Source organism: Alligator mississippiensis, chromosome 1 (assembly GCF_030867095.1).
Source record: "Alligator mississippiensis isolate rAllMis1 chromosome 1, rAllMis1, whole genome shotgun sequence".
In the NCBI taxonomy this organism is placed as follows: Eukaryota; Metazoa; Chordata; order Crocodylia; family Alligatoridae; genus Alligator; species Alligator mississippiensis.
Window position 1 is genome coordinate 103132695 of NC_081824.1, and position 24628 is coordinate 103157322.

Here is a 24628-nt window from a genome sequence, read left to right on the forward strand (position 1 = left end):
GGTTGCCTTCCCAAATCATAAGAGTGAAAATAATTTTTCATTGTTCATGGTGAGAGCAGCGTGGGATTACAGGAGTGGCAAAAAGTAATGGGAGTTTAAGAAGGAAAAAAGCCTCTCTTGCAATAATCTGACAGATAAGTTTAAAAGGCCATCTGACATACTTGAAAAGATGAATTTTGAACTGATAATGCCCCTTAAGCAAGACAGACAAAATACTGCAAATCATTTAACATTTATAGGGATTAAAACCATCTATGAGGAATGCCATTAAGAAAATCTCCAGTAGCAGAGAATGAATAAAAAACTTAAAGCTGAATCTCAAAGACTGGTTTTAAAATACAATTAAATCATGAAAAGCTTCATGTATTTACAATACATTTAATTAATATGCATTATTACATATGTCAATGATTTCAGGCTGCAATGGGGGGGAGGGGGAAGGGAGCTGGAAACTGACACTTATATTTAAAAGATACACCAATACTTTATTCTTTCAGAAACAGTCTCATTCACCCAATCCCTAAGAGGAACTAATATACACTAAAATTATTAGGTTTATGTGTTGGAAGAGTTTTCTATACCTTCCATATGTGCTTAAAAATAGTTAATGCTGCACTATGTTTCCATTTGACCCAATGCACATTTATTACAGACATACTCAAAAGTCAAAGAGTAACATGTGCTGCAGAGCAGATGACTGGCATTCAAAGTTTTCTTCCTGTGGGTTCAGATATTAGGCCTGTGTGAAGCAGCAAGTATTCGATTCAGATTAGGCTGATTCAGAGAGATAGTGATTTGATTCAGAGATTCGGCCATAGACTATAATGGGGAATCACTAAAATACCTATAACTTGGTCATTTTTTTTTTTGCAGATTCAGATGAAAACAGCAGGGATGGTAGCCCCTTCTGAGGGCATGAAGCCTGCCAAGTTTGAAGGAGATAGGTGCAGGGGTTTCTGTGAAAGTGCCCCTCAAACTGTTGAAAGCAAAACTCGTATCACTTGTGTGCATTACGGCACAGCACGATGAAAGCAGCAGGGATGGTAGCCCCTCATGTGGGCATGAGGCCTGCCGGATTTCAGGCAGAGTTGTGGAGGAGTTTCTGTGAAAGCGCACCTCAAGGTTCTGACAGCAAATAAAAAAAAAAGCAAAAAGGTACAGAGCGAGGAGGGTGGCACTCTGTCTGCATGCGGAGCGTGGGGAACCTCAGGAGGTTCACCTTGAGGAACACCAGCTGCTCCACCAGACCAGGACCCAGGGAGGTATGGTGAGGTGTCACAACATAACCAGCAATGCTGAACCCTCTCTCACTTGGAACACTGTTCGGTGGACAGGACAGGTGTTCCTGGGCAACCGTGGCCAGATCCTGCCACACTTAGCTACGGGTTGCCCAATAGGTGAAGGGTGGCAGTGCAGTGGCTCCACATCCTCAGCGAGATAGGTAGCCACCAAGGCCCCCGCACTACCTGCCTGATGGTGGGGTCCGGTGCCTCTGGACCCCAACATTAAAGCCATGCCCTTGGCCTACATTGGTGATGGAGGAGATTGGCTCATGGTTGGAGTGCTGGCACAGGAAAGTGGATCCCGCTCTTCCACGTCCTCCTGCCTCTGCCTTCCTGCCTCCTTGACTCTGTTCACCAGCACCTCCGTTCAGCGATCGAGGGTTTTACTGCTGCAGAAGCTCCCCTTTACCCTCAGGTCACACATGCCCGCCAGCACGTGGACCATACTGGACTGCAATGGATCCAGCCGTTTTTGATACACTCCTTCACCCTGCTTCACCAGTGCTTGCACCTCTGGTGAAAGCGGCTTGCCCCAACCAGGAACACTGATACCCTGGAATTTCTCCATTTCATTCTCAAGCTACTTCACTATAGGGGTCACCTGGCTACAGAGGGCATTGCCAGCGCAGAGGCTGTCAGTGGCCTTGAGGAATGGCTTGAGGACCACCAAGATCTGGGAGAAAATATCCCACTCTGTTTTGTTAAGGGGGCTACTGATCCCAATTTCCCTGACCAATGCCATTTCATAGATGGCCTTCTGTTGCTCGACCAGCCTCAGGTATGTGGAGTTCCACCAAGTCTCCACATCCTGCATGATTTTGTGCTGTGGGATGCTCAGCTCTGTCTGTTTGTTCTCCAGCATCTTGCTCCCCCTTGATGCTGCGGTGAAAGTAGCCTGCCACCTTCCTGCATTTCGAAATAAGCTGGCTGGTAGTGATGGCGCCGTCACTGGGAGCCCTGTCCCCCTCCAAGGTGTCCCTCACTACAAGGTGGAACTTGTGTGCTACACAGCAGATCATGGATTGCCTTGACCATATTGGCACTGTTGTCGGTGACCATGGACCAGGGGGTAAACTCGCCCTACCCAATGAGCCACCCCTGTACCACGCGGTTTATGGCCACCATGATCTTCCTTGCCATATGGAACCCATCCATCACCTCTGCTTGAAGGAGAGCCCACCGACGCCCTGACTGATCACACCAGTGCCCTGTGAGGGACAGGTAGGCATGATCTCCACCCTGGCTGCTCCAGATGTCTGAGGTGAAGTGCAAGGCTACCTGTGGCACTGCCTTCTGCAGCTCCTCCCTCAAGTACTCCCTGTTTGCCTCACAGGCTAACAGTGGTGCATGCAGGCACTTGATACAATGGGGCCACGAGTGCCATGAGCTGCCTAAATCCTGGATGCTCAACTAAGGAGAAGGGCTGGCCATCCAGAGCAAGCATCTCCCCAATGCTCAGGGTGACCTTGCTCGCCTTCGGAATGCACCCCACTTTGTCTCTGCTTTTCCCCCACTGGTCCAGGGTGGCCTGCCTCTGCTTCTTGGGGACAAGGGCTTTGGAGTGAGAGGGGGGGTTCTTTTGGGGCATGCTCCCACTGGTGTCAGGCTGAGGAGGAACAATGGCATGGAGGTGCTGCCTTCTGAGATGCAGCAGCATCGCCGTGGTGGAGAAGTGTTTCACGTCCTTGCCCTGGGCTGATCTGCCTTCAGCAGTGCTGGCAGGTAACATTTCTGGGATCATCTGCCACATCAAAATGACCTCACACTACACTACACTACCCACCCGCTTCTGGGTTGAGGATGGGGATCATGCCTTATTCTCCTCCTCACCAGGCAGAGGCACAACAACAGGAGCAGCTGAGTCACCTGCCCCCACAACCTCCTCCGCAGTGCCTTCCAGAGAAGGAGACCTGTCTCTAGGAGAAACTTTGAGAGGTGTGGAACACAAACTCAGATTCCCCCTCCTTCCCCAGAATTTCCTTTGCTATGGCCCTCAGCCCCTCTGCTTCCAGTTACAGCTCTGCCTCTGGCACTGGAAGGCTCATGCTGGGAACTGAAATTGGGGTGGAGAATGTCAGTGGTGGTGGTGCAGGTGCAGGCACTGCTACCACTAACTTGCTACCACTAGCAGCAGAAGACTCATCGCTACCAGGAAAGAGGGTACGACTATGTTTGGGGTGTCCCTCTGCCCCCTCTTCCTCCCCTGCCAGAAGACCTGGCACCTGCCTTTTCAGCACGCTTCATAATGTTTGGTGTGCTGCAAAATGTGTGTGTGTGCGTGCAATAGATGTTGTGCTCTCCTGCACAGTGATGACACACTGTCAGGGAAAACAAAGATTTCTTTTTGTAGGGGGAAAGAATCAAGACAGACTAACAAGAACAAATAAGAGGAGGCTGGGGGAAGAATAATTTGAAAGGAATGGATAGGGATACCAATAGGGACTGTAGGCAAGGGTAAGTAGGAAAGGATTGGATACAACTTAAAAGAAGAGAGACTAGCTAGCAAGAGACTAGATAGCGAGCCAGAGCCTTTCAGATGCAACTGGTTCAAGAGAGGCACTGCTCACAAAAGGCACAGATCACTTCAGACACAGCTTGATATGTTGTTTCTACGTCCCTCCCCCAGAGCACTGTGATTGGAAGGGAATTCAGAGAAAGATCACAGTCTCTGGCCAGCTATCAGAGCAATCTTTTGCCCCCCTCCAGCCTTTTCCATATATGGAAGATCACCCCAGCCCCCTCCCTCTTCTCAGTTTCTGTTTCCTGCAAGCCTTCCGAATCTGCAAATCTCTCAGAATCGATACCGAAGCTTCGCACAGCCCTATCAGATACATCCGAGGACAGATCCTCAGTTGGCATCTGTTACTATATTTCCAATGAAGTTGGCAAAGGTGTCAAGCCCACCCCAGGCCTGATCCAGGACACAGCTACTGCTCCCCAAAACTTCTCTCCACCCAAACCTACCCACTGCCATACCCGTTGGCATCCCAGGGCCCCAAATTATATAGCAGGCCTTGACCCTAGCCCCACCCCCCAGCTTGCACTAGGTACCCGGGCTGAATGGTACCACGGGCTGGATGTTGGACTCCGCTGATAGAGGGACTTATGCTGAGGGACCTGAGCTAAGGATCTGGTTAAATGTTAAATGACAAGAAGTTTAAGGTGATAGCAGAGGGACAGCACAGGAGAATAATTTCTTCATATACTTGCCTTTAGAATTTCTATTTTGCCTCCTTTTCTGCTACATCATAGAAGTAGGGTCGGAAGGGACCTTGTAGATCTTCAAGTCCGACCCCCTGCCTGGGCAGGAGGAAAACTGGGCTCAACTGACCCCAGCCAGGTAGGCATCAAGCTGCTTCTTAAAGACCCCGCACGGTAGGAGCCAGCACTACTTCCCTTGGAAGTTGGTTCCAGATCCTAGCCACCCTTACTGTGAAGTAGTTCTTACTGATGTCTAATCTAAACCTACTGTCCAACAACTTGTGGCCGTTATTCCTTGTTATCCCAGGGGGGGGGGGGGGAGCACTAGGGGAAACAAGGTCTCCCCCAAACCCTTCTGGTCCCCCCTAGTGAGTTTATAGACTGTCACAAGGTCCCCCCCTCAGTCTTCTCTTGTGAAGGCTGAACAAGTTCAGGTCCCAAAGCCTCTCATTGTAGGGTCTGCCCTGCTGTCCCCAGATCATGCGGGTGGCCCTCCTCTGGACCCTCTCAATATTGTCCACATCCCTCTTGAAGTGGGGTGCCCAGAACTGGACACAGTACTCCAGTACATCTATGGCTAAGCCTTCAGTGCAAAGGTCAAAACCTACATGTAGGTCTACTTATACTTGGGTTTAATCCAGCTAGCACAGATATGAACTATAATGAAGGCACAACATCACAGGCTTCAGCCTAGGTTAGCAACCAGAGTACCTGTCTAGGAACCTGGGGAGACTTGCACATGCCAGAATGCCACATTTTCACTGCTACAATACCTCCTCAAGGCTTCCCATATCACCTTTATTCATTCAAAGTGCTGCAGTTCTTTCAGCTCCCTGCAACCACTCCCTGCATCTTGTTTTATAGCCTGCACTGCCAGATAGCTTTTGCTACAATCCCCTAAACTCATCTTCTACAACATGCACTTTCCTTAGGTTTCAAATATATTCAACTGGAACAATTCAGCTTAATATATTTATTATTAAAGTACTTAATTGAAAAATGTCTGGCAATGTCTTCCCCCTCTCCTGCCTCCAAATTTCTGCAGTCACTTGGAACATTCATGTTAATAAAACATTCTAAAAAGTATGCAAAGTACGTCCATTATGTAACTTCATAGGCAATGAATCATTTGTGGTAACTTTACTTGTTGACCCTTGGTGAAATCTGAACATACATTTTAATTGAATGCCTCAGAAATACTCAATGGTATGTAACACAACACTTCACTAAAATAAAGATATCCATCCTACCCTACCTGTAAATTAGTCATGAAAGAATCTTCACAATTCACAAAATGGCTCAGTCTGGCACGCTGAGCTCTTATTTCATTCTCCCTTATCTTCTGATGTAGGCTGTTAATTTGTTGCTTCTGCCTGCAATACATGAAGTCAGATTACATTTGTGAAGGAGTTTGGTAGAGGACAGAAAATAAACTGGAAGATTTATGGATGAGAACATTGTTACAATAAGGATCAACTTTAATTTTTAATCTCTCATCTGTCCAAACCCTGGGCTCCTTTTTACAAATTTGGCATTTTCACAATTTTAGATCATTAACATCTGGTATTTTCCCACTGCAGCCTGCTGGCAGGTAGCCCATGTTAAACCTGAAATACAACTTCTGCTGAACCACAATCCCACATATATTCCTCATACAAAATGGGCTGTATTCAACCTAGGGTACCCAGATGGAGGCTCCAGGGAAGTGCTACTTTAGATCAGTACTGAATTTGAAAAATATTTGCATCATTTACACCTGCAGTCAGAAAACACATGGACAGAGGCAGGAAAAGCAAATAAGGAGGAGATGTAAAAAAACAAAACAAAACAGATTTACTCCAGGCATTTATTTTGCATTCACCATTTTCTCTGGAGGCCCTGGGCCTTTACTGTTTTTATCTGTGCAAGATGAACATTTATTTCACACAGTGAAATCTACAAGCCACAGGAAGCAAAAGGGTATTAATGAAAAAAGCTATTAACAGGTAATTCTGCTTAATACTTCTTATTCTGATGGCTGTACATGCAAGGTCTGTGTGGGATTTACTTGGATATAAGACCTCACCTAAATTCAAGCTTGTTTGTGATGTTATAATTAACACTGGTGGAGATGATGCCATGTGCAGAGAATTATATCCAAAAGGTAAAATGGTAAAATCCAGAGGATAAATTTCTAGGGAAAAACGCCTACTTGTATGCAAACAGTGCAACAAAATTGTAACATTTATAAATGATAACCAAAGTGTATCTCAAAATAAATATCTTCCAAACATTGTCATAAGGTACCAGTAGGTTTTAAGAAAAACAAAACAGAATTAAGTGAAAAATAGAGAAGATAGTTAGAAAGAAGGAACTGTTGATCAATTAGGTCAAGAGCCTCTGGTGGCAAAATCAGAGAAAGTGACACTGGCACAAACCCAATTAGAGGGATTTTTTTTCTTTATTTAGCAATACTGACAGAACTGGGCATCACTAACAGTAGGTCCCAGTAATTCCACCTCAAGGAAGAATGTGACGCTTTTTCAAATAAATGTAAACTTACATGTCCCATAACTGTTTGTTGCACAATCTGTGGTGCCAACACACACATCTATGATAATATACCCATTCAACCACAGGTGTAAATCAAGATCAATGGGAAAAAGTATGATATAACTCTACAGCATCTTAAGGTAATTCATTACGCAGAATTCAGATGAACAAAAACAAGGCAACTGAACATTCTGAAGCAACTCCACAGCAAGTCTTAATATATTGTACAATGCTACAAAGTTATTCTGCTAGGCATCACATTTTCCTTCCCAATCTACTTTATTTGAGGGATAAGCCTGTACATGTTAAGAAAGCAATACTGAATACATTTCCCCTAAAGGAGTAGCAGCAGAACAGAAGACAACAATTCTGGTGGAGGTATTTATCTACTACAGCTTTACAAATAAAAGCTGCAAATCTATGGAGGGAGTGGATTTGAAAGTTAGGAGAGTATATACTCTTCACTAGACATAGTCTACACTGCCATTATCAGAGATTAAGAAGTCTTAATAAATTCTTTTGCCTTCTTGGACACAGTTAAGGGTTGAACAGTCTTCAGAAAACTCAATTACTAGAGCTTTTAACCAGGGGTCAGAGTGTAATGATAAAATTGCCTTGTATAATATCCACTATATTAAAAAGTTTTTTTTTACCAAGTCTGATTTAAATTATTTAAAATTACCACCAGTGAATCCTTGAAGTAATTGTTCTTTTTTTTTTTGGTTGCTCAGACTTCACTGCTGGTCGTAAAATGTGTATTTCTAGCCAGATGTTGAATGAACGGTATGAACTTGCATTTAAAAATAATAATGAACTTCAAAATGTCATCTTCTCTTTTTACAACCCTCTTCCTATATCCTCTGTAATCTCTGAATGAAAATAAAGTGAGCCAAATGCATCCCTAGACTAAGTGACAATATACCAGGGATAAGACTGTCTCAATATTTTTCTGTTTATATTGCAAAGTATAGTTAGAATTGCCTGCCATCTTAAAACTTTGTCAATTAAAGATATGATGCAAACAGTTGCACTAGATCATGTAGTTCTGCACAATTATCTTTCTGGATGCATTTTTTCACAATTAAATTACACAATTAAACTTCAGACCATAGAGAAAACGTTCTGAAACCTGATGGCTATTAACTCGCCTACAATGAAAAACAGAATATATTCGCTGCTTGCCGGTGTTTAGTCTTTGGACAATGAAAGACCTCATACCACATACACTTCACTACTGATGATATTGTATGCTGAAATAACTCTAATACATTGCTCCCCCACATCTGTTACTATGAATCCATTCCACAGCCATAGGCTGTTGGGCTTTTGTTTGAAAAGAAAGTGTGCATAAGTACTGATGATCTCACAAATATAGCCTGTGTGTAACAGTGGAAATGCTATATCCAACAGCCTGCCCATCTTCAACAAGTAATTCTAGTACTTTCATTTAAGGTTCTGGCAGGAAGGTTCTTTCAAGTTGCTGCTCAGACACATGGCAATGTTAAAGGTATGCTACCAAGACTGGTAGTCCAAAAATACAATCAACCTAGAAAATGACAGCTGGTTTTATCTTCCAGAAAGAGACGTTGTCAGAACAGATCAGCTTTAATGTTAACAACATGAAGTGCACACTGTATCTTTATAAAAGGCTAAAAACAAGGGCCAACAGAAAATTCTGGGTTTGTTGGGTTTTTTTGGACCAATGGTGGGGGTGTGGTGGGGAGATTGTGTATTCCTTCCACATACCAGATGCACTTTGGAAAGTGTCAAGGTTTTTCAAAGACTCAAAACTTTAACGAGAGAATTTTCTTTTTGAAACAAAAACAGAATTTTCTAACCAACTGTAGAAAATGGATATTCACAACGCAATGAAAACGAAAACTCATTCACAGAATTAGTTTTTTGAAAGACAGCTTCTTAAATTCAAATACTGAGGGCACCAAAGAGAAAATCCATCTGCAAAATATTGCTTGTATGCATACATTTGAATTCAGTTTCACTACTGTAAAGCAGAAAAAGAGTACGTTAAAAAAAAAATAAAAAATCGCAGACCTCTCTCCTTGTTCTGTATTCTGGCTTTGGGGGAAAAGGGGTAAGAAGCACAGCTTTAAAGTAATCAACCAGCCAAATTAAAAAGGGTGGGAGGGAAAAAAGGATTTTGCTATAAAACAAACAGAACTGAGGAATGAATTGGCAAGGTTGTTCTTAAAACATTTAAAGTAACAGTTAAGAAAAATGTCTTCATTTAAAAGAGGTATACATTTTTATTCTGGTCACCAAATAACTGATAAAAATATAAGACTGAAGTTTCATAACAAAGGTTTTAGGCTCCAAAACATCTCTAATCTTTTCACCCTTCCTTCCAGGTGTAAAGCTCTGTTCTAGGAACAGAAAAGAAAGCTTTGAAGTTTCTTTTAAACTACATGAAAGATCCCGTTTTACCCAGAAGACAGTACTGAATTCCCACGCAAGCATGCTTCAGTGAAGTAGTTTCATTTTCTTTGGGTAAAATAAATCTTAAAAACCTATTTTTCTTCTCAGGCTCCATCTGCTTGTTCTACTCTGATTGCAGCTTTATTTTTCTCTCTCCTTGATCTCCTAAAGAAAATTCAATACATGTCCTAGGGACACTCTCCTCTCACTATGTTTAATTCCAGTCATTGTTGCATTGTTGCAAATCTCTAAAGATCAAATTCTATCCCACTGCAACCCAACTGAAGTCAAAAGATGTACAACAGGTCACAGTGGGTCCTCACATCCTATGAGATTTCCAGCTCTCAGGTTATCAACTGCCAGAGACAAGTTCCTGCTACACTTACATCAAACACATTTTCCAACAGACAAGGTTCTTTGGGTAAATCTGGTATCTTTTATTTGACCAACTAAATAGTTGGAAAAATGATTTTTTTTCCACAACTATTTAGTTGGCCTAATAAAAGATATCAGATTTACCCAAAGAACCTTGTCTGCCTATATCCTTAGACCAACATGGCTACAACCAACAATCCTGTTACATTTTCTGATAAATTTTAGCTCGCTTTTACTTCCTTTTGTAAAATATACAAGTCTGCTCCCTGATCTCATCTCCATTTATTCCCTAAACACCTTATATCTCAGCCCCCAATAATGCTTTTAATCCTATAGTGATATTTTATAGCATAAGAGGTGAAAGCCTTCACTGACAGTACATATACTGAATTTTTTAATCACATTAGCAGGAATCAATTACATGTCACACTGTCAGCAAGGACTAGTTTCGCTAATTAGAGGCTGATTTAAAAAAAAAAAATGTTAAAACTATTTTATCAGAAACCACTAGTTTATCTAGCCTGGCTTCCTGTATACTATCATAGACATTTCATGCAAGATACTGTTATTCTGAGTCCAATGACTTCAGCTGAACCAAAGCATTTCAGCCACCAGAAAGCAAAGCTCTTGTATGCCTCAAGCAGAAAACAGAAAAAAGACTAGAATCCAAACAATTTCAAGACCTCTGCAAAGGCAGACAAGGCTCTTTGGGTAGATGTGGTATCTTTTATCAGACCTAGAGTAGCTGGAAAAAGGTTCTTAACAAGATTTCGGGTGCAGTCACTCTTTTTCTGGCATAGGGAGTCCCCTGGGCTCTGCTGTTCTGAGACTTCAAGGCATGAGAGAAGCTAAGTGTGACAGGATGACAGTAAGAATGTAAGTAGGTGGAAATTATGAAAATAAAAGGTAAAGGGCAGGGGGGAGAGCAGGGGAAAGAAAAGCTAAGGGTGAGGAAGGGAGGCTCTACAGTGGTCTGCAAAGGTAGGAACGTAGGAGATACATGCCCACCTGTCCCGGCAGGCAGCCAATGCCCCCGTGGCTCTAAAGGAAACCTCCACCCAAGATCCATCCTAACATGACCTCCTGGCTCGGTTCTGGTAACCAGTATTACTACAGGCAGCTAAAGGCCTCCCCCCGCAAACGCAAGGCAGCGCTGCCGGGTACTTCTCCGCCCGCAAATGCAGCGCAACCGGAGCGCGCGCTCCAAGCAGCTGCAGCCAGGCGGGGATAGACCAGCGCGGCGCGCGCACACAGACTAGGACGGCAGCCAGACGCGCGTCACGGAGCCTCATCCAATGGCAGGGGTGGAAAGGCCCGAGAGCCAATAAGGTGACTACACTTCCGCAAAGCGCTACGCCAATCCCAGGCGAGCCCGCCATAGCAAACAAACGAGATGGCGGGAGCGGAGCGGAGCCGAGGTAGTGAGGGCGGGGGAAGCCGGGAGACTAGCCCGGATGCTCGGGGTTGTGTGCGCGTGTCGGGGCCTTTCCAGCGGACCCTTCCCGGGGCTGTGACGCAACTGGCTCCTCCCGGGGGAGGGGGAAGGGAGAGCTGGAAGCCGGCCGCCTGGGTAATCTTCGGGCAGGGAGGGACCAGTCACCCTGCGTCTTTCTTCCCATAGAGACCTCGGTCCATTGCACCAGGAACTCAGACTTCAGGGAGCCAATACACATGGCAGGGCAACACCTGGGTGTCGTGATACTTGTGCTCAGCCTGGGGCTCTGACTGGCTGCCCCCTCCTTGCTGCTCCACGGGCCGGGGGGGTTTAAGCCTCCCACAGAAGCTCTGGGTGTTGGCTGCAGCCCAGGCTGGGATAGGGACCCGTGCTGGGAGCCCTGGTGCCTTCCTGAAGACCCTGTCAGGATTGCAGAAGAGGGGAGGAGAGGAGGGTGGCTGCAGGTTCAGATGCCTGGTTTCTCTGGGAGCTGAGAACAGGGCAGGCTGGGAGCCCGGATGCCCGGACAGAGCAGTCATTGCACATCTTTCCCACAGAGACCAGAGAGGATCCTGAGAATGGAACTGCTTACACTTCAGGGCAAAACAAATGCTGCTCATGGCTCAAATCCACATATATATGCATTGGTAGGGCTCAGCTGGCTGCCCCCCTTGCTGCTCTATGGGTCAGTGGTTCAGCTGGGTGTGTCCTCGGGGTCCCTTCTGGATCCTGGCTGTGGGATTTGGGACAAGAAATCCAGATGCAGGGAGTGGGAGGGAGGTGCTCCATGCAGCTTATGTTGCACTTGCTATTCTTACAACTGTTTTCCCTCCCAGTCTGCTTTGTAGTGCTGATGACAGTGGTGATAGCAATAGGGATACATTTTGGACAACTAGTAGTGGACTATGGCAATGGCACACGGCCACCAGTCCTACTCAAACACCCTGGAGCAGACTGCAGCAGTATCTCCTACAACAAACGATGCCCTGCCACTTTTCACCATTCCACGTAAGCAATGGAGTGAAAGCTGGAGCTGGGTTCTTCCCCAAAGAGGGGAGGAGAGGACATGGGTCTTGTCCCAGGTGCTGTATAGCCAATGCTTCTGGGAGGGAGGGGAGGTCCACATCCACCTAAATTTCCACCCCTGTCTCCTGCAGTTTCCAGTTCCTCCCAGGTTGCAGCTGCTTCCCCAGTGCCTGGGCATACAGAGATAGTCTCCAGCCACCCTGGCCTTGACAACTTGGAAACCAGCCAGGCAAAGACCGTTGTCTTCAACAGCTTCTCCAGCCAGACTGACCTAAACTACAGTCAGTGTTTCACCTTCTGTCAAAAACTAGATCTGGAGGTGGCCACCAGTAATGCAGCACAGGTAGAGAAGCCAGCTGTGTGGGTGGCTGTGGGGTGGGGCATCACAGCCACATGTAACAAGGGGCTGAGATCCCCACTGCCTCTGGGCTGGAGCACCGGGGGCTGGTTGTACAAGGGGTGAGATACAGCTGGCTTTGGGGTGGGCACTGGGGGCTAGATGTACAGGGCACCAGTGCCCAGTGCTGAGATACGCCTGGTTTTGGGATGGGTATACCAGGTCCCCCCCCCGGGTGTGCCTGGCTCTGGTGTGGATATCCAACACCATGGGTTGTCTTGATTTCTCCCCCCAGGCACTACCAACGGATTACAGCATGTGGGTCCAAACCCCCAGGCCTGTGTATGAGGCTGGGTGAGTACGCTGCCAGGCTTGGGGTTAGGGAGGGGGACCTGGGTGTGCCTCCAGCTTCAGAATGAATGCTCTGTGGGGAGGCATGAGCCTCCATTGGGTCTTGCCTGTGCTCCTGCCCTGCACCATGTTCCTCTGGGCTCTGGGAGGGCACAGGGATTAACTGGGGCCAGGGGCAGGGAGAGGCTGCTGTTGAACAGTGCTGGCTGTGAGTGCCATCTTAGGGCATTTCTAACAGCATCTCCCCTCTTCTAGGACATGCTACTACCTAGAAGACAGGAAGAGAGAAAGCGGCTGCAGCATCCATAGATTCTGCTATTGTATGCAAACACCAGCACTGCTCCCCGCCCCTCCAAGCACTTCTGCCACTTCTGAGCTGTATCGTCTGCCATGATTCCCTTCCGGGCTGGAGCTAGGTCTCACTACTGTGATTGCGGGGGCGGAATTCCACCACCAGCCAACAACAGAGTATAGCCAGCTTAACTGATATACATACAGTATTACTTTGTATGCATTCGGTGGGGGTGAAGGCCTGCCCCACCCCTTATGCTCGGGGCATCTCTTTGCAGCCACACCAGTGTTATTTTGTGTGATGTTCTCTTGGATCTGGACGGGTGGGGGATCAAGCTCTGGTTTGGAGTGCCTTACGTGAACCCTCATTAGGGCACTTCTGTCAGGGCATGGTTGTAAAGTGCTTTCAGGGGGCCAATCACATGACAATGTCACTTCTTTCAGCATCCCAAAGGAACTCAGCTTTGTGCAGGGACCAAGGTGGGGCACAAAAGGGGTCTCTGAGGTACAAGGGGGCTGGACCATATCAGGCAGCTGGATGGCAGTAGGTCTGGTCTGCTCCAGCCTCCCTCTAGGGCCTGTCCCATACACTCCATTTCTATAAAGGACAAAAAGGGTGGGTTGATTTATTTCTATTAAACTCATTTTGGAAGCCTTTTTCCCTGTGAGGGCTGTAGCACTACAAAGGCATCTGCCTCCAGCCTTCCTGCTGCGTGCAGTGACTGGCATTTCTCCCCTCGGGCATGCACAATATTCAATAGCACTAAAGAGGTGGGATTTGGCTCTGATATCTGCTGGTCATACAGAGTGGGGCAGGAAGGTGAAACCTGGCCTGACAGGGAGAACAACCTAGACATGCATGAGATGCATCTTAGGGGTTTTTTAAGCCTTCCTCAGACCCATGCCAGATTTGGGGTCAGGGAGGATTTTCCCCTTGCTCAGAGTGGTCTCGACTGGGGGGTTTTCCCTTCCTCTGTAGCAAGGGTAGGACCTCTGCCTGGGGTCTACTTTTAATAGCCTTTCACAGCAGCTGCAGCACCCTGGCTGCTGTGGCCCCCCTGCTTTCCCTGGGGCAGGGGCAGTGTTGGTGCTCTGTTGTGCTGCTCAAAGTTCAGACATGGGGTTTGTCTGAGCTGGTTTGCACAGGCCTGAAACTGCTTCAGGCAGGGCTGGGACTGGATGCGACCTCTGGGGGGGTCCCTTCCAGTCCCGCTTCTCTACAGTTTCTATGCACACTATGGCAATCCCTCTCTACCCATGGGACTGTCCATTCTCATTTCTCTGGTTTTCTTTTTTAAACTAGAGATGTCTTTGTGAATGAGAAAGCATATCTCATGGTCCATCTGGAGGGAGTTTACTTGACATCACTACAATGTTTATGCCTTCCAGGAGGCCAAAACTGCACAGGCAAAAGCCAGCTGACTTGAAACAAGGGAAAAATGGTTGTGTCATATATCTTTCAAATGTAATATGTTTTTCAAATGTTAACTTGAGGCAAAACTGTTTGGCAATAATATGAGTATGTTTTACTTGGGTATAGGAAAATGCACTGTTATTTCGTGGACCGCACTGAAGGGCTGTGTGTTTCATTGCTGGGGAAAGGGGAGTGGCAGGAGCTGGGTAGCTTTGAGCAGGGGTTCTGCCTGCCTCAGTTCAGCCTAGGCCTGGCCTCATGAAACAAGGGGGTCTTTGCAAAAGGATTCTTGTGCAAAGGGTGGTGGCAGAGGAAGAGGGGAACAGCACACAGCTCCCCCCCCCCCCCCGATGAGACTGGTGTACAAAAGGCACCTCATACAAGGACTTGTGCAAGAGGGAGGTTTTCATGAGGGAGTGAGGATTAGCAGCAAAGAGGAAGAAGCCCCCCCCACCCCTGCACCCATAGGATCAGTGTCACATGAACATTGTGCAAAGCCTCATATGAGGACTTTTTCACAGGGGAGTTAGGAGCAGAGGGGAAGGGGAGTAGCTTATATCCACCCCGTAGGGTCAATGTTACATGTGCGCAAGGTGCCCTTCACAAGGCTCATGTGGCCAGGACTGGTGAGAAAGGACTCACCCCCAAAGAGCTGCGTGGAGGCCACCTGGAGGCAGGCATTGCAAAAGACTTGGTGGAGGGTGAAGGAGGGGACTCATGATTATGCTTTGCTGAAGATTTTGTTTTAGAACATTGGGAATCTATATTTTTGAGAAATTATATTACATACGCAGGTTTTTTTCTGGTGATGTCATAACAGTATTTATAATTTATGGTTCCATGGGTTCTCGCGCTGATCTCATGAGGGTAGGGTCCAACCATCTTCCAGAGCTAAGCTGCATGACCAGCATCTGTCACATACTGTTCATTTTGTCCCCAGGGGAAGAACTGAGTGTTCAGTTTAGTGTTTTGATAGCATTCTGCTTTTAGGGTTATTTTTGTTTCTGTTTTTAAATGTACTCCCAGCTGTATGTTTGTTAGAGAAGAAACATGCCTAGCTGTAGCACAGCTGAAGCTGGGGAGGTTTCTGACAACCCCTGGTCCCTGGGGTCCTCCCTCCCACACAATTTTACTCTCAAGAACTATCTGTTCCAAGTCATTGCAGCCCCTGGCCTCACTCAGGGAATGGTGAAGTGACAGCAAACAAATGCTGCACAACCAAAAGAGCTGATGTTCTTATTCTATTCAGCTTGGTGCAAAAATAAAGGGATCCTACAGCACTTGGTATACTGGGCCCAAACCAGCAGCACAGCCTCATGGGCCAGATTCTAAAGGCCTCTACCCTGGCACACAGGAGATGTGTATATAGTGGAAGTGATGCAAAGGCCTCTCTTGTACACCTCAAGTAAAACTCTGTCAGAATTGCGGTTCCTGCACTCCAAGGATAGTAGGGTCTGCTCCTTCTTGGTACACATCTCATTCCCAGAGCACCAGCTTGCAGAGCAGAACTGACATGCAGGGATGGTACCCTCCCAACTCAAGTTACCTCTCAGTCCTGCAGCATCCCAGGATGCTTTGCAGCAAAGCAGAGCTGGCCCCACGCACCTGCTTTCACAGAGTTGAGACAATAAAGCCTTTGCTCCTTGACCTCTGCCTAGCAGCCCAGTAGGATGTGGGGCAGGGGAACCAACCCCAAGCCCCCCAGCCCAGGTCTGCACAGCATAAGAGGAGGGAATGCACCCTCTGTGGGGCTTACCTCCCCCCTCCACAGACCCTCAAGCCAGGCTGGAATCACCTTAACACCACTCCCACCCCTGCCAGGTGCCCTTGCTTTTGAGGGGCTGGAGGGTAGGGGAACACAGCCATCCAGCCAGCACCAGCCCTGCAGCTAGGGTCTGTAAGGCATGGGGAGGGGAAAGCTCCCTGTACCAGGTTTTCCACTCCTCTTCCCCCCAAAGCCTAGAGAGCAAGGCTCAGATCCCTTAAGTCTTGCCTGCTTGCCAGCTGCATTTGCCTCTAAGAGGCTGGGGGAGCTAGGGCAAAGTTCATCCCTCCAGCGGGGGTGGGGGGGGCGGAAATCCCCCTGAGGCTGGAGGATCCAGCAAGCTCCAGGCTGGAGGGACTATTTCTCCTGGAAAGAGGCACAGCAAGAGGTTGGGGGGAGGTGTGCTGGGCAGCCAATCAAGGATGAATCCTGCTTGCCTGCATCCAGGTGCCCTTGGCAGTGGCCAGCAGGCTGGGAGGTGTGCTCTAGCACCCCCCGGCTACTGGTATGGGCCACTGCAGGGGTCCTCCCACCTTTCTGGTTTAAAAAGTGAACATCAGTTCACTTCATTATCGGTTCAATCTACACAGTTTAGAGAAACCTGCAAAGACTAAATTAATTCAGCCTCAGGCTTTTGGATTGTCTGTACTTTAAAAGCCTTTGAGGCCAAGTAGTTACAGATACACAAACGTGCATACATACCCACAAACGTGGGTACATACTCAGATTTACACAGAACGTTTGCATACCCCTACGCCACCCAATGAGTGGTGGCAATCACTAGAAATGTCACACTCATATGGGGCCTTTGGCCAGGGAAAGGCCAGAGGTCCCAGATGAAAGAAAGCTCACCTACTTTCTCACCACTAATCTATCTCCCTCCAGACTTATTCTAACATTATCAGTGGCTTCAAAGAAGGTATTTTAAAAAATATTCAGGCCATCCAGAGAAATACTTCCTGCTCTTTACTTTCAAATTTATACCCATCTAAATCTCTTGAGAAGGACTATTCTGTTCAAGACTAGTGTTATGTTTCAGGTCCAGTATTTGAGTCCTTCAGGAGTTGGAAAACAGGGATATGGCTATTTTATAATGGATCAGATGGCACTTGTGCTAGCTTAGTACCATGAGTTCCTGGGAAATACAGTACAGCCTTATGATATGAAAACACCACTTTTAAACAATCCCAACAGCAGGAATAGATTTTTGTCAGCATGATGATGCAGAAAGCTAACTAACCCTGTTATAAAGAATTAAGAGTAGAAATAAACATTGTTTTTGTCACAAGATCAGCTGTGCTGGGATTGGCAGATACAGACATTGCTTGAAACCCTTGCCCCTAAAGGATTGGGCTCTGCCATTCCCAAGACTTCAGGGGCCAGTTCCTATGGTACAACAGCTCTGGGTGCCTGGCTTCAACCTGGGGCATGCATCTGCAAGTGCAAAAAGGGGAATCCTATGGAGTTCCCTTGCTCTGCAGCACGAAACACCCACCTAGGAATCTCCAGAGCAAAGGAACCCCATGGGGTTCCCTGCTCCATGCTTGCTGATGCATGCCCTGGGGTGGAACCAGTGGCTTGTGGGATGCCTGGGTCCCCTACCTCGCCATATTGCTAGGGATAGGAGTTCAGATGTCCTTTGCAATGTCCTGGCACCAACTGTTACCACATTTTCTGTGGCAACAGATTTTGGGTTTTGTCCTAGGATACCCACAAGGGACATCTGAATGGGAACTGCTCTGTCCAGTCTTTTTTTACCCTTAACGAATTTTTCTCAAGTTCATTATGACATTGTACTGTATTATTTGCTGTTAAATTGGGGTTGCACCCCACGGCTCCAGTCAAGACCAGGATGCATTCAGTAGCGCTATGTGGCCTATTACTCATTAAAAGAAGAGTCATGAACAAGTTACACAAATCATAGAAATTAGGGCTGGGAGGGACCTCAGGAGGTCATCTACTCCAATCCCCTGCTCAAAGAAGGACCATCCCCAACTAGATCATCCCAGCCAAGGCTTTGTCTAGCCGGGTCTTAAAAACCTCCAAGGATGGTGATTCTACCACCTCTCTGGGTAACCTGTTCCAATTCTTTACTATCCTCCTAGTAAAAAAACTCTTCCTAATATCTAACCTACACTTCCTTTGCTGCAACTTAAGAACATTGCTCCTTCTTTTGTCATCTGCCACCACTGAAGACAGTCTACCTACATCCTCTTTGGACCAACCTTCAAGTACTTGAAGGCTGCTATTAAATCCCCTCTCAGTCCTCTCTTCTCCAGACTAAATAAGATCAATTACCTCAGTCCCTCCTCAGAAGTCATGTGCCCCAGCCCCCTCACCATTTTTGTTGCCCTCCACTGGACTCTCTCCAAATTTGTCTACAATTTGTCTGGAGTGGGGGGTCAAAACCTGAACACAGTACTCCAGATGTGGCCTCACCAGTCCTAAACAGAGGGGAATAATCACCTCCCTCAATCTGCTTGCAACACTTCTACTAATGCAGCCCAGTATGCCGTTAGACTTCTTGACAACAAGGGCACACTTATTCAGCTTACTATCCATTGTAACCCCCAGGTCCTTTTCTGCGGAGCTACTGCTTAGTCAGTCACCAGCCTGTACCAGTGTATGAGACTGTTCCATCCTAAGTGCAGGACTTTGCACTTGTCCTTATTGAACTTCATGAGGTTTCTTTTGGTCCAATCCTCCAATTTGTTAAGGTCTCCCTGAATTTTAGCCCTACCCTCCACCATATCTACTACTCCCCCCACCCCCCAGCTTGGTGTCATCCACAAACTTGCTGAGGGTGCACTCTACCCCAATTTCCAGGTCACTGATAAAGATATTGAACAACACCAGCCCCAGGACTGACCCCTGAGGCACTCCATTTGATACCAGCTGCCAACTAGACATCAAGCCACTGACTACTACCCTCTGCGCCTGATGACTGAAGCCAGTTTTCTGTCCACCTTACAGTCCTTTCATCCAACCTATACTTTGCTTACAAGACTGTTTTGGGAGACCATACCAAAAGTCTTGCTAAAGTCAAGGTACACAGATTATTAGGCTGGAAGGGACCTCAGCAGATCGGGTCCAGCCCCCTGCACCAAGTGGGAAAGGTAACTGGGGGTCAGGTGACTCCAGCAAGGTGACTGTCTAATCTCCTCTTGAAGATTTCCAGGGTAGGTGATTGCACCATCTCTGGAGGGAGCTTATTCCACATCCCATCCACCGGTCTCCCTGCATCCACAGAGCCAGTGACTTCATCATGACTTGCCCTTGGTGAATCCATGTCAGCTGTTACTAATCAAGGTAATTAAGCACCGTCAGCATGGGTTCGTCTCCAAGTATTTAGAAATGGATTCCTTAAGGACTCGCTCCATGACTTTTCCAGGGACTGAGGTGAGGATGACCAGTCTGTAGTTCCTTAGATCCTCCTTCTTCCCTTTCTTAAAGATGGACACTATATATGCCCTTTTCTAATAGTCTGGGACCTTTCCCGATTGCTATGAGTTTTCAAAGATGTTGGCCAGCAGCTCTGCTATCTCATCAACCAACTGCTTCAGCACCCTCAAGTGCATCCTGTCCAGTCCCATGGACTTCTACCCATCCAGCTTTTCTAAATAGCTCTTAACCTGTTCTTTTGTCACTCTTGGCTGCTCACCTCTTCCTGCCAGGTGCAGTAGTCTGGAAGCTGACCTGACCTGTGAAGACTAAGGTGGAAAAAAAGCATCAAGTACTTTAGCCTTTTCTGCATCTTCTGTTACTAGGTTGCCTTTCTTATTTAGTAAAGCACCCACAATTTCCTCACTCTTCCTTTTGTTGCTGATCACCCCAAGCAAGTGCAAGATGCCTTTATTCCACACCAGACCTTTGGGTATCCTGTGCAATTTGTTTATTTCATAGTAAACTGTTGCATTTCTTAGATGGCTACTATTCTCCACATGCCTTTCTTTAAATGATGCATTCTGGAAAATGCTAAAAAGGACATAAAATCAGTCTCTGCCACACCAAAGCCAGGGGATATTGGCCTTTTGAGCCCTATGTCCCACAAAGTCATACCTTAGCATACACACACAGACACACACAGACACTTTGACCCCTGTTATGGGATAGGGGTGGGACAGGAAAGGCCCTTGTTTTCTGATCAGTGCAGCCCATTTCTTCGTGAGACACCCTAAAGCTTAGTTAAGCTTGGTTAAGAGGGAACTCTGTATTTTCCAAGGCCTCAGGAGAATTTAGTGTTGGCAGGGTGAAGGGAATACCATATTTGAAGGTCAAGATGAAACAAGGACCTGGAAGATTTGTTAGGTTTTAAAACGGCTGTTTTCTGAAGCTGCAGAATAGTTTGAAAATGTCAAAATAAGACTCCAGGGAGATAAACGAGTTAGGAGGGTGCAGGTGCGGAAGTCAGAGGGTATACTGCAACTGCATTTTATCAAATGGCATTGCTATTGATCACACAATTGTTGCTACCCCCAGAAGACAGCCAGTGAGGGATACACACAGAGCTATCTGCTAAGGAAAAAAGGGATAGTGGGAGTTGGTAAGTTTTCTGAAACAACTCCCAAACAAGTACGATAGTCTTGCTTTATCCGCACTGAAAATGAGAACGCTCTCTGAAAAATAAAGATACAGCCTGCTTGCCAAGTTTAACTCAAGGGATTAGAAACCTATGACCCTTGAACCAGATCCAGTCAGTGAAGTGGTCCGACCTGACCCAGGGGAATCGGTCTCGGGAAACTGCACCACATCATCCCTCCAATCCACAGCACTTGCCTCTGCTGCAGAGTCTATTGCTCCACAGGGTCTGAGTTTCCCCTTGCTGCAAAAGGGCTGGGAATCTGGCACCCAGCCACTCAAAAGGGGCCAGGGGCGGAGACTTCCGGCCTGCAGGGATGGTTGGGTCGTAAACTCCAGCCCATACCAGCACAAGCTGCTAACCCCTGATACAGCCTATAACATTTCAGTGAAAACCCTTTAATAATTTCTGTTTCACTTGGATGATATATACAGTAACTGTTTATGGTTCTAAGGAGGATTATGATAAAATCATCATGAAAAATTAGCAGCCAAAGACCAGAAACCTCAACAACCATTTACCAAGATTATCAATAATGAGAAAGTCAACAATATTTTAGTTCCCCAAATAGGTAACTTAGTAAGACTAGGCAAGTAAAATTATTCTCTTGCATTCAAAAGCCTGTCTAACTTTATCCAAACCCTGCAACCGGTTCAATAAAAAATATCGCCCCACAAAAAACCTTGCCACAAGGGCCATATACAAATCTCAGTCCATGGACAGAACTTCCACTTACGTAACCAAGGGTTGTGCCTTCAATCAGAGCTGGAGCAGTTCATAACGTAATGATAACCATGAATTCAACCACCTACATTTCTCCAAAAATTATTATATACAAACTACGATTTCTATGCATGCAGCAAATGCTGCAACCCATCATAGAATTTTAAATCGAGAGCTACAATTATACACTGAACAACAGACAGTTGCAATAATGTGCACACAATCAGCTCTCACCACATTTGATGTTAACTAATAAAAGCAGAATGGTCTGATAAAAGGCAAAGAAAAATAATCTAATTCAACTGCCCAAATGAAAGCTCTAACTAAAATTTAGCTCAGGGTGGAAAGCCAATTATTTGGCAGCTGTTCTAAGAATCTTAATGTTATTATATGCTGAGGAATAAAAGCTATTCACTAAAACTACAACCTTTAGATTTACCTTTCCTTAAAAAGCTGTTTGACTGTCTCCAAGCTGCTCAGAAAGAAACCCATAATCATTATTGAATGCAGTATTATTCTTAGTAGCCTATTTCATATGCTCATATACTTGGCATTTATTCACACAAACCCTATATAAGAGTTCTTGCCAAATGAACAGGACAGATATTGCCTAACACCAGATTAGAAATGCCTAGAATGCAACAGCTGGCCACATTCACAATCAGTCTAAATATTACAAAGCAAGGTTAAAATTTTAGCATTTTTAATTCACAGAGCAAAACATGAGTTTATGAAATTCAAATATGTTAGCATTTAGAGCAAGGCAATATAAGAACAGCTGCTCCCTCTAGTGTTAAAAATAATGGGGTGTTACATGTTTAAACAAAATCCTGGAGAAATAATACAATACATTAAGTACAAACAATCCAGGTGTTTCTTCTGTTTTCTAATTACTTTGAATTATGTGGGGTACAGTGTTCAGCCTGTAAATGTTACAAAAGCATTAGCAGATTTGCTCTTAAGGCCAGCTCCTCTTGAACCTCACTCATGGCCCAACTGTCCTTCATGAACCTGCACTCAGAAGGGAAAGGTGGTGCACACCTCTGACTGTTCACTCATGTGGTTATCTCCTCTCATGCATTTTCTGCAAAAGGGATGATCTGTATTTGCTTTACTCAGTCCTTAGGGCTGTACAGAAAACTTGACTTTGTCTCTAATCCACTATGATTTCTGTTTTTTTATTACATAGCTTTAAGTAAGTTAAACCAAAAAATAAATAAATAAATAAATAAATAAATACGCCTTAATGTATTAATACCATTCTGTTCATAAGTGCCTAACTGATCATTTTTAAATTCAACTTGTGGAAGGGACTCTAAAACAAATCCAACTGACTGTTACCCACTCTAGTGGTATTTCTGATGCTGTTTCTGTTGAGAAATGCAAACATACAAAAAACTCTATTCAATTTTAGATTTCCATTCCACTATAAAAGCCTACCTACCTGTTCACTGAGGAAACATTTTTTTTTTTTTGTTACAGCTGATGAAGTTCCAGCTATGCAGTTTTTTGTCAGATTTCCAATGTTAAAGACAAATAAATGGCATCTGTCCAGCTAGTATGATCAAAGGCATTTTTCTTTTTATTCTGATATCTCTTACTGGGGGTAGAGTTGACTCTTTTTTAATTAGAATATCTACTGAAATATCTAAGATTTTAAATGCAAAGTATCCATTGCCTCCCCAGAGAAGCTAACCACACAGTGCAGATCAGGGTGTGAGGACCAAGGTAATATCAGTTTCTCTCACTCATGGGACTATTGTGTGCATGGTGTATCCCTGGCATGTGTTAAAAGCAGCGATTCTCAATCACAACCCTGTGCAACCCTGATTTACAAGATGAACCCTGAGATGTCAAATACAAATTCACAGCATCAAGAATATTCCAACCTGTTGTAGTCTTTCTGAATTCTTTGCAACAGAAGAATTGCTCTATTATTTTCTGTAGTCAAAAAATGAGTGAAAGCTGGAGAGCTGGCACTTTCCAAGGGTGCCTTGAGTCTAAAGAAGTTGAGAACCACTATGCCAGAGCAATGTCAGGGTTGCATTTAACTTGTGCAACATCCAGGGTTGAAATGGCAGCTGGGACCTGGCGCCACACAGACATGTCTCTAGCCATGCTTCATTTCTTTCTGCCATGCCCTTCAGTTCTTTCACAATTCCTATGTTGTATATCTCCAATAGAGAACAAAAAACAAGTTACTTAGTCCCTATGCACATCCTCACCTTTGGCAAGCATGTGTCACAGCTCTTCAAGTTTGGAAACCTTTTGATTTAGCAGTACCTGCAGGACATGCTGCTGAGTCCTGCTCCTTTTTATGCTTTGCATTGAGGTCAGTTCATGCTTCCCATCAGCTCTCTCACCTGCAAAGTCTTAACTCATGACTTCAAGGAGAAAAGGAAGTGGGGAGAAATGTGACTATAGATAGTGATGAGACATCTCAAAGAATTCCAGTTACTAGAAAGGTATCCAGCTTGTAGCCATATTGGTCTAGAGGAAAAGGCAATCAGGACTCATAGTAGAGATAATATTTTATTAGACCGACACAATTTTTGCAAAAAAAATTCTTTAATGGCAAGCTTTCAGGCACACACACCCTTCATCAGGCATTGGAGAAAAGATTGTAAAACTTCTCCTGGGTAGAAATGAAAGTTCATATTTCATAGGATTTCACAGAGTGAAATCTTTGAAATTTTGACTCCTCTGAGAAATCCTATGAAAGAAGTCCTCCCAACATTATGGTAGTTTATTGTATGGTTGGTTTTAGCATTGGGTGTCTAATTAAACCAGTGGTTCTTGACCTTTTTCCGACCTGAGGTACCCCTTGGAAAGTACCAGCTCTCAGATTTCACTCATTTTTTGACAGAGCAATTCTTCTGTTGC

At 45.6% G+C, this 24628-nt stretch overlaps 1 protein-coding gene across 2 annotated transcripts in view; it reads right to left on the reverse strand.

Annotated features, from left to right (window-relative positions):
• The window catches only part of CEP85L (centrosomal protein 85 like), a 200968-nt gene that overhangs the window by 40588 nt on the left and 135752 nt on the right, over positions 1-24628 (reverse strand). For both annotated transcript variants that reach the window (XM_014597387.3, XM_019479562.2), the window contains exon 5: positions 5740-5857. In XM_014597387.3, the coding sequence (XP_014452873.2) occupies positions 5740-5857 (118 nt within the window). The remainder of the gene's footprint in view (positions 1-5739; positions 5858-24628) is intronic.